Consider the following 13,544-nt stretch of genomic DNA (forward strand, 5'->3'; position numbering starts at 1 on the left):
ATTCAGCCTGTTTGCAGTCGCCATTGGAAGGATGAGGCCTCGGTGAGTCGACTTACTTCCGCCACAGCGGAGGAACACAGGAACAAGGGGGTGGGGAGGAGCGTCCTCTCAACAAAAGACGCAAGTGTGCGCAGGGCGGGCACATACGTCTTATTTCGCCGTAACATCAGCTTCTGACACAGATTACAACAAAACGTGTTAAAATAACTACAATTATAACATTTAATACCGTTCACACAACAAATTTATAAAACGGACGCCCCCCTTTTTGCCAATGAAGGTCGTGAGCTCCTGCACATGACGTCATAGACAAACGTTGCCAAATGTGCTTTATTCTGTCCTTTGATTTCTAATTGTTTTGTTTTAATATCAGCCTGTGTCTGTCGACAAGAGCTAGTACAATATTGACTTTGATGACCTGTGATGTTTTTTCTTTATTTAATCTTTATAGTTTAATATCTGCTTTAATTATTTCGTATATCATTTTGTTAGTATGATTTTCTTACAGTTGGGTAATTTATTTTATCTTTAGTATTAAATATCTAAACATTTTATCCACCTTCCATGCTCAAAATAATAATTGTTTTAATTATTCACTTTTTTGTATGTGCTTCCTCTTTACATTTATCTTGAGATACTCTGTGTTTTTTTTTGTTTTTTTTTTAATTATTCCTTAAAATCTCATTGGATTGGAACATATTTTAATATGTTATACAAACACATTTTCATTGCCTGGATTTTTTTGTCTTCGTCTTAAATATACATACAATAATTTCGTTTTACATGCCAATTTCCCAATTGTAGCTTTATTTCTCAAAAATCACTCTGATCAGGACTTAGTGGAACAAACCTGTCAAACACATGGCTATTTTAAAAACGGGGATCTTCTATTGGAAGAATGTTCATTTTTGTATGTCTCATTCATTTAGCGACAGAACACTGCTGCAGAGGTTTCCACAGTCAATGTCAAACCAGTTTGATGGGGTTTAGGTCTGGAGGCTGTGCTGATGTTCCAGCCTCCGGCCAACTAGACCAACTGTCTTTTTAATCTCCTCCTCCTCCCTCCCAGTGGTGTAGGTTCATTTGTTTTTAGCACAAGAGCTTTAGAAGCTACTGAAGCACCAGATGTGCAGTTACACATTTTCCCCAACAAATCTCCCTGAGTTAAGATCTTTATCATCATCATCCAATCCCACCCCACCAAACTGTTCAAAAATGTTGTATATAGGACGTACCTATGCTTTTTAACTGGATATATACCCTACATTTTTAAAGTTGCAGTTATTAAACCCTTGCTCAAACAATGTACCCTCAACCCAGACGTTTTAGCAAATTATTGACGTACATACAATCTTTCCTTCTATTCTAAAATACTAGAAAAACCAGTTAACAGTTATGTGAATATCTAGGCAGTGACAGTCATTGAAGATTTCCAGTCTGGATTCAGATTTAGTATGGAAACAGCACTAAAGTTACCAATGACTTTCTCTTCACCTCAGATAATGGTTTAGTCTCTAGACTCAACCTGTTAGATTTTAGTGCTGCATTTGACACAAAGATCATATTCTATTGCAGAGACTGAAGCAGACACCTGGGACCTTAAGTACTGCCCTCTGCTGGTTTGAATCACACTTATCTGATAGATTCCAGTTTGTCCATGTTAATTCCTTGATGCACTGTTGGAGTTTCTATGGGGCTCAGCGTTTGGACCTATACACACATCATACACTTCCATTGTTTTGGAGTTTGGAGACAAACTCAAAGCATGTCTAAATGACATGTTTTTTATCTAGAATATGCCATTTGATCCACACATAAAACTATTTTCCAGAACAGCCGTCTTCCACCTGCAAAACATTATGAAAATTAGAAATATTTTGTCCTTAAAGGATGCTGAAAAACTAAATTAGTTCATGCATTTTTTACATCTAGATTTGATTACTGCAACTCGTTACAATCAGGATGTTCCAACGAGTCTGTGAAAACCCTCCAGTTAATTCAAAATGCTGCTGCTAGAGTTCTTACAGGAACTAGAAAGTGAGAGCATTTTACTCCAGTTCTCCAGAGGTTCTCTACACTGGCCCCCTGTTCCAAGTGAGCTGAGCTGATACTAAATGTGACGACAGACTGCCGGCCACTGAATGTCATCACTGGAAGAGTGGCAAACTGTAAATCAATTAAAAAGACTTTAAAATCCTGAAGACATGCATTTAGCATGTTAATGTCTAAAATCCTCAATATTTATCAGAGGAGCCTGTTGTATTTAGCGACAGCACCGTCGAAAGCATCACAACCTCTGCCGCTGTATTTCATCTCAGTGGACCGTGTCAGACAGAGTCTGTGCTCCGGTCATGCAGGAAGTACTGAACAATTTTCTTTTAATTAAAGGTGCCGTATGTAAGAATGTGGCCAAAAACGGTTACAACATTCAAATTCAAAATACCAAAATCTTTTAGGTTTCGTTTTCTGACGAAACTGGCAACCCGTGGTTGCCCGGCAGCTGAGACTCTACTGACTGCAATGATTGGTAGACGGTGGTAGGTGGCGCCAAAACCTGATTTCAAAACATAAACATGATTTGCAGTCTGCAAATTTTTTTTTTAATGTAAATATTTTGGCTGTTCTGTTGTTGGTGAGTTCAGTTTGTTATACGAATATTATTCCTGAGTTTCTGTGACATATTAGAGGGTTTTATGGCCAGTTGATTTAGCTTAATTACATAATGCACCTTTAACCGAGTATAATGATTCAGTACACTGAAAAGAAATGTTTGCAACCGTGCTATGATGACTCTGTCCACATTGAGGAGGTACTATATTAAAGGAAAACCATACCACACCGTGTAGAGTTGAGCCGTGCCGTGCCATAACTGTATAGTGGAAAAGCGGCAGAGTAGAATTGGAGGTAGAACCCTCAGGTACCAGGCTCCTCTTCTGTGGATCCAGCTCCCAGTGTCGGTTTGGGAGGTGGACACCCTCTCTGTATTCAAAGTCAGGCTTAAAACATTCCTTTTTGATAGCGCTTATAGTTAGGGCTGGCCTGGGTAAACATGTACTTTCCTTTAGTTATGCTGCTATAAGGTCTACACTGCTGGGTAACTCCTGTGAAGCACTCACACTCACTCCCTCAAACTATGCTGCAGGATCCAGGCTATTATTATTATTAGTAGTAGTAGTAATATTGTCATCATTATTATGTTATGATTAAAATTGATATAATTATCTATTTTCTTTTGCAAAAAGTCATTCTACTGCTTATATAAATTACATATAAATGTAATACTATGCAAATATCACAAGTGATATGAGTGAACTTAATGCAACAGATACTATATACATCTGCTGCTGGTATCTCTCTTCTGTCTCTACCTCTCCCCATCCTCTCCTCTGTCCCCCATTTTTCTTTTCACCCCATCCAGCCGAGGCAGATGCAGCACATCTTTGAGTCTGATTCTGCCAGAGATTTCTTTCTGTTGAAAGGGAGGTTTTTTTTTTCCAATCCACTGCTGTCTTGTGCTCGCTCATTGTGTCAACTGTTGGGTTTCCTCTTCTCTTTAAGCCTTAACTGTGTGAAGTGCTTTCAAATAATGTATGTTGTGATTTGGCCTGATACAAAGAAAATTAGATCAGGTTTTTCTACAAACTGTGGCAGTATTCAGTAATATACTTACAGTGCACAATTGTTCAATAAATACCTCAGTGAGTTTTAAGTCTTTTCCAGTACTCCCCGAAAACATCTGGGGATGGTTCGCATTTTGACAGCTTATTTTACTCACATAGATACTACATTCAGGTTGTCTTAATTCCTGAAATATGTCAAATATAACTGATGACCTGAACTACTTTTCCTCAGACAGCATTAGCAGTGTTGGAATTAGCAAATGAGAAGACAAGACATCTATCTTATGGTCTGGTAAGAAAACCCCCACCCCCCACAGTTGACTCATAAACATTTTGTTCTTGATCAAATTTTTAATGAATTTACTATTATATTATTGGGATGAAACTGTTGATTTTAGCTGGGTATTAGGGGCAAAGTGTAATTCATCTGACAGGTATATTAGTGAAAACTGCAGCACCATGCACTTAAACAGCTCAACACAGAAGAAAGCACGGTTTGTGTTCATCTTAAGTGCTTACACTATAGTTAAACTTAGCCCACCATCATTGTGGCAAATATTCTTGCTACATTTGGTGCACCTTCTACCGTGTGCCAACCACTGCGTAATTTATTATATTTGTACACACTGTACAACCAGACAAGTTGGCCATGCCATTGAGACAAAGGGATCTCAAGATAATTTTATACACAAGTTAGGTGGTCGGTGACAGTTTAGTTCAACACTGTTCATATCATCTTATTTAAGATTAAAATCAATCAGTGGACACAGAATGAAGCAGTTAGGAACATGAATACAAACAAGAAATTTTAATTGTTATTTAATACAGAAAAAAAAAATCCTTTTCTTTTTTTTTTAAAAAAAGGAGGAGACTGTACATTAGTAAAGAAACCCCCAAACCACATATCCACATTGTGTGGTGTATACATCTTGTAGTAAAAAACAAAACGAAAAACAGTTACTCTGAAAAGACGAAACCACAGCATGTACGATTAGCTCCGATCGACTTTGCAAAGGAGACAATATGGATCATTTTAACAGTCCTCAAATGTACCATTACAGACTGCATAAAAACATCCACATGACTAATGCCAGTACTAGTGAAAATAATTAAGAAAACAAGATGTTAATTAGCATGAAACAACTCTCAGGCGTTTTTCATCTCGTGTCCTACCAGGCACAGCATCACAATGAACTCAAAAGCAGTACAAGTCACAAAATACCATAACTTATCAGGAATGTCTCAAGTAAACTGAACATGAAACTCCTGACATAAGCATGAAAAAAAAGAACAATCAAAGAAGAAGAAAACCCTCAGACTTTCCCTTCACAAAAGCCATGAAATTGAAGTTATTTTTTTGTATTCTTTAAAAGACATTTTTGTGATCACATCCCTAAAAACTCTGCTGTCGTAAGAAAATAGATAAAAATATTCTCTGCATTGTACAAGTAAGGAGGAACACGGAGACTGGCAACTGTTTTAAGGGTTTTTAGCACTACTCTGCATCTTTATCATCCTCTTCGTCCTCCTCATCTTCTTCCTCTTCAGCCTCCTTGTCCTCGCTTTTCTCTGCCTCATCTGTGGCTGCAGCCTGTTGGGAGGATGACAAAAACATGCATCATTGCCTTGCTTCTATTTGAACTTTGAACAATTTCGGTTAGCAAGTGAAAGAAAGAGGGACATATTTCATACCTCCTCAGATCCATTCTCTGCAGGAGCATCTTCTTTCTCTTCCTGAGGTTCTTCTTTCTTCTCCTCTGGCTTTGCCTTCGCAGACTCTTTCACCTTTTTGGCTTTTGGCTTTGGAGCTGCCTATGATGTTGAAAACCATGTGAAAGGCAATGAAATAAAATTGACTAAAAGTGACTGGCAGAGAAAAAATAAACCATTCAGGGTACAGCACTCAAGTGGAATTGAAAAAAAAGGTTTTTACCTTTGCCTTTTCTGGCTGTGGTTCTGGCTGCGTCGCTTTCTGTAACACAAAAACAAAATTAGATCAAACAAATATATCTACAGAAACATGAGGATATGTGCTGAACAGATTTTGTTTTGTAGAACTCACCTCCGACAACCTCGTAGACTTTCTCTTTGGCTGAAGAGAAACACAGAATTTATAATTATAACTTATAATTTATAACCTAGAACATACACAGCATGTGCTGCCACACATTATACAAAAAAAAAAAAACACACTCAAAGTAGGTTTTTGTAATTTAAATAATTGAATTCTATATTTATTCAAGTGTTTTCATTCCTCATTATCAGAGTTCCTACACATTTTCCATTTTAAAATGCCATACTTTACCAAACTCAAATTTCCCAAATTCGGAGGATTTTTCAGTCAATATACAAACAATTGTTAGATGCTTATTATGTAAATAAATGGTTTGACATTGACCCATAACACTGTCGCAGGCGATAATAGATGGCTGGCTCGACGACACGTATGGAAAATAATAAATAAATGAAAATCCCAGTCAGTAACAGTAACCATGGCAACTCGACACCATTCTACAGCCAGCTTGCTTAGTTTAATATCATCTACAGGTAGGCTGTGATGCATTAGTAACTTGTTTTGATTTGTATATATATTCATATATTTTATTTTAAACAGTGAGCAATTTGAAGAAATACAAGTTTATAATCTGGATCCAAAATGGATTGTAGTGTTATGAGGATAATTTTTCCACATGCCCATATACAGTATAATTCAAAAATAAGGGTCAGCTCACTTGAGTTGGGCAAGCAGAAAGAGGCCTATCTGTTTGACCAGTGCCCCCTAGAGGCCTATCTGTTTGACCAGTGCCCCCTAGAGGCCAAGGACTTGAAGTTTGTCCAGGGACAGACCACAACGTGCACATTACATTAAAACCAACTCAAAAGTCATGTTTTGATTGAGGAGTAATTATTTACAGATCTGTATAGCTTAAGCAGTTGATCCATCGGATTGTAAATGTTATTGCATTCGTTTAGCCGTCTCTAGCTCTGCTGGCTTTCACCTCACAGGACTAAATAGTTAATAAAAAATTAAACGAAAACATCACTACACTAAATTATGTAGCTTGGTTCAGTCTATTTTTTTTTTTTACAAAAACAACAATACGACAAAATGTTCAGATCAGTTTCAATAAGACATTAATACAAACCTCTACGCTTGAATCGGTTTCACCGGAGGACTGTGAGAGAGAGAAAAATGAAGGAGGAAATTACTAAAACAAGAACAACAACCATTCATGAGTGAGCTGGAGTGGGTGTGTGAGGCAGAGGGGGATGGGCACCTCTTCCTCCCTCTAGTCACAAAGAAATTATGCAATCTTAAAGCGGAGAGGGGGATCTCACACGTTACTAAATGGACTTTAAAAATGCTCAATCGGTTTTGAATGTATTCCAACCGGAACATGTGGCGCTTTTTTTTTAATTCAGTAGGCATGGATACTTTAAAAGTGGTCGCGGAGTAATCGCTCCACTGAATCTGCTTTATCTTCCCATCGTGAGTGACTACACCTCCCCGCGGTTAATCCATTAAACGTCTCCGCCGCCATTATGGTTATACAAGCTGCAGGGAAGGCAGCCAGATGTGTCGCTGTGTTTGCGCGGACATGTCAGCTCCCGTGAAGAAAAGAACGTGCACGTCGTTTTCATGGTGCGCGCCACCCGCATTTTTTCCCTTTTTTTGTTAATACAGTGCACGCATACACAGATTAAATCGACATCGTGCACTGGAATTACATACATAACACCGCCATCTATTAAGCACCAACTGCTGCGCACATTAATCCACGAGCCATCCAGCGCCATTTACGCGGGGGATTTCTTCGAAATGGCAACCTGTACATCGACGGCGGTTACACCCCTTTGTTTGGCCTCAGCACACACTCAAACTACTCATGATTAAAACGCGGCCACATATGTACCTTTTAACAACTAAACATCGCCGTGTTCGCATTAAAGGAGACCGTTTACACCGCGTTTCAACTTCGGCGAGAAAGCGAACCGTGATCTGCACTCTGGCCGCGTTAAGTAAAAAGGCGCCACTTCCCTGTATCAACAGACGCGACAGACCTGAGCAGCGGTGGACTTCACACGCACGCACATGGAAACACTGTAGCCAGCCATTATTATCTTACATTACAGCACATGCTGCCGGGAAATGCGTACAAAGCGAAATAAAAACGCGCCACGTGCATTTAATTTACGTGAACACAAACATACGACATATATAGAGAGATACATTCCACACATTTGAACTTACTTTTTTCCTTCCCATTGTTGCTTTAGATTTTAGGGCAGAGAGACGAACAAAACAATGCCTTTAACACTGAATGAGACGTGAATGTATTCTTGCTTCACCTCTGTCCACACCTCCTCCTGTGCTGCTGACTGTTTAACTTAACATAAACCTCCAAGCAGGACCAGAACTAGCTCAAACCGGATTGGATCCCTCTCTGGTATATTTTATCCCTTATCCTACCAAAGCTGCCAGGAAGAGCAAACCCCCGCCCCTGGCTTCCTGTGATTGGCTTTGAGGTGGAGGCAGCATATTTTTGAACCACAACATCTTACCTGTGTGGACAGGATGGTGTGCCAATCAGTGAGCACAGTCAACTGTCACGGAGGGTGTGAGCAAAGAGAATGAACCTCTTATTAGTTTGTACTCTTTGCCCCTTTTTTGTTTATTGTTAAAACTCCAGACAGATTCAGAATTTCACTTTTTTTTTGGATCTATTTATAATGTTAACCTTTTTTCTTTAAATAAATAAATCAATAACATTAACCTTATTTGCTACTTTGTCGTGTTGAGATTTTTTGACGTTGATTCACAAGCAACATATGGAGTTTCAAGTTTTATTGTATTTCTATCTGACATGAAAAAAGAGTGCATATTAATCAGCCAGCAATCTGATATAAATAGGCCTAGATGAAAGGTCAAACATTAGAATTAGTCATAATTAAAAAATGTGTTTTATGTTTTGTCTGTAAGCAAAATGTCATTTCAATGTAATCATAGTTTTAAACAGTGATATTTTTCTATACAATCATTTGATTGGCCTTTATCTTGTTGTATATGTACTGCTGTTATTATGTTCTATGTTATTGTAAGTACTAAATAACTTTTATAAGATACATCAGTGCTTATAATTATAAGACACACGGCCAGTGGAAGTGCTGTTTTCCTGTTTATTTGAGAAATTACTAACAACAAACTTCCTCGTCCACGTTTCTCATGTGCTCTGTGATTCACACACTGGACTACACAACGAGTTAAATGTTTTGTAAATACGAATACAGTCGTGTAGCTGTAGTTAATAACCAGAATAACCCGAACGGCCTAACAATTGTGTCCCTGCCCTGAAGTTCCACAGCAGTGAAGACTCATTCATTCACGCACTGAGGGGGGAGGAGAAAAGCAAACATGGCGGCCGGGTACGCGTGGTTCCTTGTGCTGTGCTCGGTTTTTCTCTGCAACCTCATGAAAACACTCCTGCCTTCCATTTCCTCTTTCGTAAGTAAAACTTTTGTTATGATGCGTGACACTGACAAGTGTTGAGTACATAGTAGCAGCAGTGTATCATTACCGCTAGCGTATTTAGCTTCGTCTCAGACTGCAGGCTGTCATATTAGCTTTATTTACTGCACTGCTAAATTGATGCTACATGGGTGGGGCTCACACGAGAGCCCCAACAACAGAGGGGGAGAGGCGGGGGTGACATAACTGTAACATATTATGGCAGTTGTGGAGTTGTTTACATATTAGCATTACGGCTAAAGATATACGCAAAGTAAAGCCAGTGGTTGGCAGTGACACAGAGGAGCTGCGTGATCGACCTTCTACACCCACAACAACAATAATCATTTTATAACACTCCACAGCTCCTGTAACGGGATCTGCTTTAGTATCCTATTGGCTTCGTTGACAGGACATTCCCTGACAGTCTGTCTCAAGGGTCAAAAACGGAATTGGGGGGAAAAGGCTTTTATGTTTTCTGTTCCCTTTGATTAAGACTTAACACTTAGGCATGGTCTCACTGGATGTTTTCAGGAGAATATAATAATACATTTTATTTGCATTGGGCGACTTGCAGCAGACACATCTTTCTGTAGATCTCTCTGTTTTATGATTATGATCCCGAAATTTGATTATTTTATGTTTTTACAGTATGTATGGCTGCTGACTGTTTGTCTACTGTGTCTGTTTGGAACTGTGCTGCGGCCTGTCTTGACCAGTACGCACTTGAAAAAAAATATTTTCCATCTCACTCAATGTGTTTTTTCCTGGTTAAATAAAGGTTAGATAAAAGTATGGGGTTGGCCTCCATTTTTCCTTCATATCAAACCTGGTTTTTATAGCATTGAGTCAATAAGGTGCACCATGTTCATCTCAAAGTTGATTTATTGGGTTGAGACTGTGTGTGGAGGGCAGTTAAGTTCAGTGAAGTTATTTTAATGTACAAGCTTGAGTCACGGCATGTTATCTAAGAAGAAGTGTAGTAATCGAGAAAATTAGTGACTTATTCTCTCACTAGTTGATTACTTCACTTCTGTACTTGCAGGCCTGACATGTACCAGGTCAGAGCTTGATATTTATTGTCACTTAGCAAAATTGTGAGTCGACCCAGAATCTGTGGTACAATAATTGGCACCATAGATAATATGGAAGACACCATGACTTAATAATTTGACTTCAATTTGGGTAGGACAACAAATGTTTCTCAGTATGGGATTCAAAACTGTGTTCCTGCATACAGATTGGGACATGACATTCAGGATGCCACTGCTAATGTCTCAGAAGATACAGATCGCTCCATGAACCTCTGCAATAAATCAAAAGCACATACTTCAGTTTCTTTGGTTCGATGATACATTTGTTGTGACCTTTGACCAGTTTCCTTGGTTAGTTTAGTACATTTGCTGTCGTAGATTACAGGCGAAGTTTCTTACCTTGTAGAACTTTTTCAATTCAGTGACTTTTTGACCAAGTGGTACAGATTTTTTCTTCTTCCCATGTTTTACCAGCCCAATTCCCCCCCCCCCCCCCCTCTTCTGTTTTATAGCTCACAAAGATGGTGCAGAAAGATGCTGAGCAGGAGACTGAGATGAGAACTGAAATCCAGGAGATGAAGAAGGAGCAGTCGTGCATCAGCATGATGGATGAATTTGCTAGATATGCAAGACTGGAGCGCAAAATCAACAAAATGACGGACAAGCTGAAAACACATGGTGAGAGACGGGAGTTGGCTGTAACGAGGAGCAACGATGGGACAGGAGCGCTAATAATGATGCTCACAGACGTCTTTTTAATAAAAACCCTGTTGTGATCCAGCCTCAGGATGATTGAGTAGTACAGCAAGTGGCTAGACAGAATTTGTAGGTGATGCAAAGTTATTTCAGACAATTATCACCTTGATAGTTTCATAAAACTGAATGTGTTTTTAGTCTTCAGTGAGATACATGGCCTGTATTGTATTACATTCATCCAATTGCAATTTTTCCTCTAGTCTCACTACACGGAATAGCTACATCATAATTCTACAATTGTCCAACGAGGGGAAATCTGAACAGTTTGATTCAAAAGTATTTTTGTTAAATGTCCAAAAACTTTGTATATATATTTGTGCTCTTGCCCAATACCTTACAAACAACATACTGTTGCTGATGCTGTATGACAATTTGGCCTGAATTGCGGCCAATGACATGTCATTATTTCCAGTGTTTCACATTTACAGATACAACAGGCACAGGGGCAGAATAAATGAAGGCTGCATGACCACAACAGTCAGAGTATGAGACTAACAATTGCTTATTTTCTGCCTTTTGCAGTGAAATCGAGAACAGCACAACAAGCCAAAATGAAGTGGGTGGTGAACATTGTCTTTTATATACTGCAGGTAGGTGGAGATTGTAAATAGATGCACAAATGAATTCCGTAGTAGACTGTTGTGTAACTATAAAACACACATGAAGTGCGACTTGGGTATAAAACTGTAAGCAACGCCTTTCAATGCCATGAGTGCGTAATTATGGCAAATAAAACAATGTAAAAGTTGACATAAGGAGTAACATGAGAATAATTAATTAAGAATGAATAAAATACCTTTCATGTATTATGTATCTAATACAGTGTGTCTCTCTGTAATTGGTCAGGCTGCTCTGATGATCTCTTTGATATGGAAGTATTACTCTGATCCAGTGACAGTGATCCCCAGTCGATGGATTGCCCCAGTGGAACGTTTAGTGGCTTTCCCAACAGGGGTAGCAGGTAATTAAGATACACCACTTAATTAGTATTAATAAAGTATTTTTTGTATTTGATAATAACTAATAGAGAGTTTATGTACACATGTAAATGGGACACCTCAATAAAAATATCCAATATGCAGGAAATGCATGTCATGAAGTTCACTGTTGAGGATATTCAGACTTCTGTTATTTTCTTTCAGGTGGAGTGGGAATCACATGCTGGCTGGTGGTTTGCAACAAAGTAGTTACACTTGGTCTGTCGGCCATGGGCTAGAGATTAAAGCTGTGGTCGCAACCATTTAACACACAGTTTTCTTAAATTATTGTGAAACATTTTGATGAAAGCTTTGTTTTGTTAGATTATTGTTTTTGTTTGTCAGCTGCAGGTCAACGTGGGAAAATGCAGTGCATTTTGTTGTTGGCCATCTCATGTAGTAACATGATACATTTTTGTTGTTGATTTATGTTGTGTTAATTTATTTTGAAAAAGTGAAAATGTTTTGATCATGTAGTTGATCATGTAGTTTGAAAATGTAATTGTTTGGAAATGTTGAAATGTGTTTTTAATAAAAATATATCAAAGGAGAACTGATTGTCACTTAGCAAACATTGAGTGGTGCATTAATTGGGACCATAGATTGAAAATACTGTAGCTGTATACTGTGATCCTGCATACAGATTGGGACATACCATTCAGGATGCCACTGCTAATGTTTTAGAAGTTACATTAGCTGCATAAACCTCAGTAATAATTTAAAAGCACATACTTCAGATTATTTGGCTTGATGATACCTTTGTTGTGACCTTTGACCAAGTGGTACAGTTCTGGTGATTGAACGAGAAGAACAAAAACTAAAATCCCCAAAATTCCCATTCACATCTGTTATACTACTGTTACAATTGTGAGTTATGTTGGACTAAACACTGGATTCCCACCTTATAATTGTGCTCAACCTCTTTACACGTTCATGGTCTTGTCCATGCTCCTCTGCAGCAGGCTGTGATGCTAAGTAGCTTCAGATGTCTCGTGGAACAGAGTCTGCAGGACTCAGACCTGGTTCATGTGCTTTGAAAGGACCTGACTAAGTATAAGTATAAGGTATAAGGATGACAAGAAATCAGAGAGTTGGACGATATGAGGAACAATTAAATCAGATTTTCAGCATGGATTTCAGCATATTAAAGCTTTCCAACCCAAAGCTTACGCTTCCCATACACACAATTATTTGACAATGATCTGACTCAGCGTGAGTGAGCAAAGGAAGAATCATCACCAACCCATGAAATGCTACCTTCTGACTCTGTCCTGCAGTGCCACTCTGTGGTGATGCTGGAGACCCATCAGCCTTTTTTTTATTTCCAGTTAGTGCCTGAGTCTCACACCTGGTTAATAAATAATCCTCAAAGTTCACATAACTATAAGTAATCTATAAAAACTTGAAAAGTGAGGTTTTGGCTAATGTTTACTGACACGGTGAAGTGAAACCCAAACTTTGCCCGTGCTGGTAGCATGCATTTATTTATCTCTACTGTTCATACTATTCCTGTGTCCATCAAGTCCAATAAGTTGAAAAATATAAACAGTCAAATAAACATAGTTGTTAAGTGAGCACAGTCAAAAGTGGGCATCTCCTCCTACATAATCATCACCAGTTTGTTTCCTGGTGTTAACTCAAATGCCCTGAG

The 13,544-nt window shown here is 38.6% G+C and overlaps 2 protein-coding genes across 2 annotated transcripts; one reads left to right on the plus strand and one right to left on the minus strand.

Annotated features, from left to right (window-relative positions):
* Positions 1-4,425: 4,425 nt before the first annotated feature.
* LOC310924753 (uncharacterized protein) lies at positions 4,426-8,013 on the minus strand. The gene is made up of 6 exons (XM_083886577.1): positions 7,873-8,013; positions 6,767-6,796; positions 5,683-5,712; positions 5,554-5,592; positions 5,313-5,432; positions 4,426-5,211 (listed from the first exon to the last, which is right to left on the minus strand). Exons 1-6 carry the CDS (start codon positions 7,885-7,887, stop codon positions 5,116-5,118), a joined length of 330 nt encoding a protein of 109 aa, XP_083742703.1. The 5' UTR covers positions 7,888-8,013; the 3' UTR covers positions 4,426-5,115.
* Positions 8,014-9,019: 1,006 nt separating this feature from the next.
* get1 (guided entry of tail-anchored proteins factor 1) lies at positions 9,020-12,426 on the plus strand. The gene is made up of 5 exons (XM_083886620.1): positions 9,020-9,123; positions 10,673-10,838; positions 11,439-11,506; positions 11,763-11,877; positions 12,059-12,426. The coding sequence occupies exons 1-5, from the start codon at positions 9,034-9,036 to the stop codon at positions 12,130-12,132; spliced, it is 513 nt and encodes a 170-aa protein (XP_083742746.1). The 5' UTR covers positions 9,020-9,033; the 3' UTR covers positions 12,133-12,426.
* The last annotated feature ends 1,118 nt before the right edge of the window (positions 12,427-13,544 follow it).

Source organism: Microchirus variegatus (assembly GCF_963457635.1).
Source record: "Microchirus variegatus genome assembly, chromosome: 3".
In the NCBI taxonomy this organism is placed as follows: Eukaryota; Metazoa; Chordata; class Actinopteri; order Pleuronectiformes; family Soleidae; genus Microchirus; species Microchirus variegatus.